The 2926-nt window shown below is 74.0% G+C and overlaps 1 protein-coding gene across 1 annotated transcript; it reads right to left on the bottom strand.

Annotated features, from left to right (window-relative positions):
- Positions 1-46: 46 nt before the first annotated feature.
- AURANDRAFT_38135 (hypothetical protein) lies at positions 47-2406 on the bottom strand (the record flags this gene model as incomplete). Its single annotated transcript, XM_009040689.1, has 4 exons — positions 47-510; positions 779-1524; positions 1576-2238; positions 2305-2406. The coding sequence occupies 4 exons, from the start codon at positions 2389-2391 to the stop codon at positions 105-107; spliced, it is 1902 nt and encodes a 633-aa protein (XP_009038937.1).
- Positions 2407-2926: the final 520 nt, after the last annotated feature.

Here is a 2926-nt window from a genome sequence, read left to right as displayed (position 1 = left end):
GCGCTCGTTGTCGCCCGTGAGCATCCAGACCTCGATGCCCAGGTTCGACTGGAGGTGGGAGACGACGCGCGCGGCCTCGTCCCTAATAATGTCGGCGACGCCGATCATGCCCACGACGTCCCCCGACCCCGCCGGCGGCGGCTTCTTCGCCGTCGCCTTGAAGTCGTCGGCGACGAGGCGCCGGCCGCCGACGGCCGCGTGGACGAAGACGACCGTCGCGCCGTCGGCCTCGAGGGCCTTGGCGCGCGCGTCGCGCTCGGGCCCGAGAGCGCCGCGGCCGCCGCCGGCCGCGGCGACGAGGTCCCGCGTGCCCACGTGGAGCACGAGCTCCGGCGCCGCGGCGTCGTCCGCGCGTCGCAGCGCCGCGGAGACGCCCCGGCCGACGAGCGCGTCGAAGGCGACGACGCGGAATCGCGGGCCCCGCCAGCCCCGCCGCCCCCGCGCCTCCGCGGCCGTGGCGACGAGCGCGGACGCGAGCGGGTGCTCCGAGCCGCTCTCGGCGACGCCGACGGCGTCCAGCAGCGCGTCCGCGAGCGCGTCGCCGTCGCCGTCGTCCGCGACGCCGAGCGAAGCCGCGAGCGACGCCTTTTGCGCGGACGAGGTGGCGAAGACGTCCACGGACGACACGTCCGGCTGGCCCCGCGTGAGCGTGCCCGTCTTGTCGAAGACCACCGCCGACACCTTGTGCGCGACCTCGAGGGGCCGCCCGCCCTTGATGAGCACGCCGTAGCGCGCGCCGAGGCCCGTGCCCACCATGACCGCCGTCGGCGTCGCCAACCCCAAGGCGCAGGGGCACGCGACGACCAGCACGGCGATGCTGAAGAGGAAGGCGAAGAGGAAGCGCCCCTCGTCGTCGTACCAGTCCCGGGGCACCGCCTCCGTCGCCGCGAGCGAAAACCAGAGAGCAAAGGCCGCGACGGCGACGGCGACGACGCCCGCGACGAAGTTCCGCGCGACGTAGTCCGCGAGCGCCTCGATCTGCGTCTTCGACCCCTGCGCCTGCTCCACGAGCTTGACGATGGACGCGAGGAGCGACTCCGTGCCCACTGCGGTAACTCTCGCAAATAAAACGCCCGGCCCGGCGTTGATCGTGCCGCCGTAGACCTTGCCCGCGGCCTCCTTGTCGTCGTCGGCGGGCCGCTTCTCCACGGGCATGGACTCGCCCGTGAGCATGCTCTCGTCGCAGTTCGACTCGCCGCTCACGACGGCGCCGTCCGCGGGCACGGCCTCGCCGGGCTTGATCTTGACGACGTCGCCTCGACTCAGACTGCCCGCGTCGACGACCTCCTCGTAGTCGCCGCCGTCGTCCATGGTGTGCGACACCGTCGCCATCTTCGGCTGGAGGCTCAGCAGCGCCTGGAGCGCCTCGGACGTCCGGCCCTTGGCCTTGGCCTCCATGAACTTCCCCAGCAAAACAAAGGCGATCAACACCGACGACGTCTCGAAGAAGTGGTGGCCCGAGACGCAGTCCGCGTCGTCCGCGTGGGACCCGTGGTGGCCGTGGCCGCCGCCGCCGTCGCTGCACTGTCGGAACTTGCGGCAGCACGGCCGGTTCCCCGAGACCTCGTAGAGCACGTAGATCGAGTAGAAGTAGGCCGCCGACGTGCCCAGCGCCACGAGCACGTCCATGTTCGCCGTGCCGTAGCGCAGGCTGTTGAACGCGCCGACGTAGAACCGGAAGCCGAGGACGAACTGCACGGGCGTCGCGAGCAGCAGCGACCCGAGCGCCTCGACGGCGAGGTAGCGGCTCCGCCCCGCGAGCGCGTTGGACTGGAGCGCGAGCACGGCGTCGCGCGCGCCGTAGGGGATCACGAGCATCATGACCACGAAGACCGGCGCCGCGAGCGCGAACGCGACGGCCGCGCGGCGCCGGAACGCGCGGACCTCGGCGACGCGCGCCAGCTTCCGCGCGCGCTCCTCGCCGGCGACGTCCACACCATCGTCGTCGGCTTGAACGCTCGCGTCGTAGCCGAGCTGCGACAGGCGGTGCGCCAGAAGCCGCGGTCCGACGATGCGCGCGTCGTAGAGCACCTCGACGGCGTCGAGGACGAGGAACACGGTGACGTCCCGCACGCCGTCGAGCCGCTTCAGCGCCCGCTGGATGCGCGGCGGGCAGCTCGGGCAGATCATGCCCTTGGTCGCGAGCGTCGTCTTCGCGACGTGCGGGTCGTCGCTCGCCGCCTTCTCGCCCTCGGCCTCGACGCGCGCCGTGTCCGGCGACGACGCGTAGCCCGCCTGCTTCACGGCGGCGACGGCGCGTGTCACGAGCGCCGGCGACGCGCCGAGGGCGCGGAACGTCGCGACGTCCGTGACGCAGTTCACGGAGATGTCGTCGACGCCGAGCGACCGGAGCGCCTTGGCGACGCGCGACGCGCACGCCGCGCAGGTCATGCCCTCGACGCGCAGCTCGACGACGCTCCAGGTCGCGTCGTCGCCGTCTTTTGGTGTCGCCGCGACGGCTTCTTCGCGCGCGGCGGCGGCGCCCTTCTCCGGCGCGTCGCCCGCCAAATGGTAGCCGGCCGCGCGGACGGCCCCGGCGAGCGCGGCCGGGTCCGCGGCGCCGGCGACGGCCGCCGTGCCGTCCTGCACCGACACGTCGACGGCCTCGACGCCGTCGACGGCCTCGAGCGCCTCGCGGACCCACGTCTCGCACTGGCCGCACGACATGCCCTCGACGGCGAGCGTCTGCGTCGTCGCCGCGCCGCCGCCGCCCGCGGCGTCGCTCGCGTCGAAGCCCGACGCCTCGACGGCGTCGACGAGGTCCGCCAGCGCCAGCGACGCGCCGGGCGCCGCCGCGACGGTCGCGAGCCCGCGCTCGAGGTCGACGTCGGCGCGGGCGACGCCGGCGACGCCCTCGAGCGCCGACGTCACGGCGCCGACGCAGTGGCCGCAGGTCATGCCGCCGATGCGCAGGACGTGCGCAGCA

Source organism: Aureococcus anophagefferens (genome assembly GCF_000186865.1).
Source record: "Aureococcus anophagefferens unplaced genomic scaffold AURANscaffold_16, whole genome shotgun sequence".
Lineage (NCBI taxonomy): Eukaryota > Pelagophyceae > Pelagomonadales > Pelagomonadaceae > Aureococcus > Aureococcus anophagefferens.
Note: the sequence above shows the minus strand (reverse complement) of the source record. Positions and strands in the feature narration are given on the sequence as shown.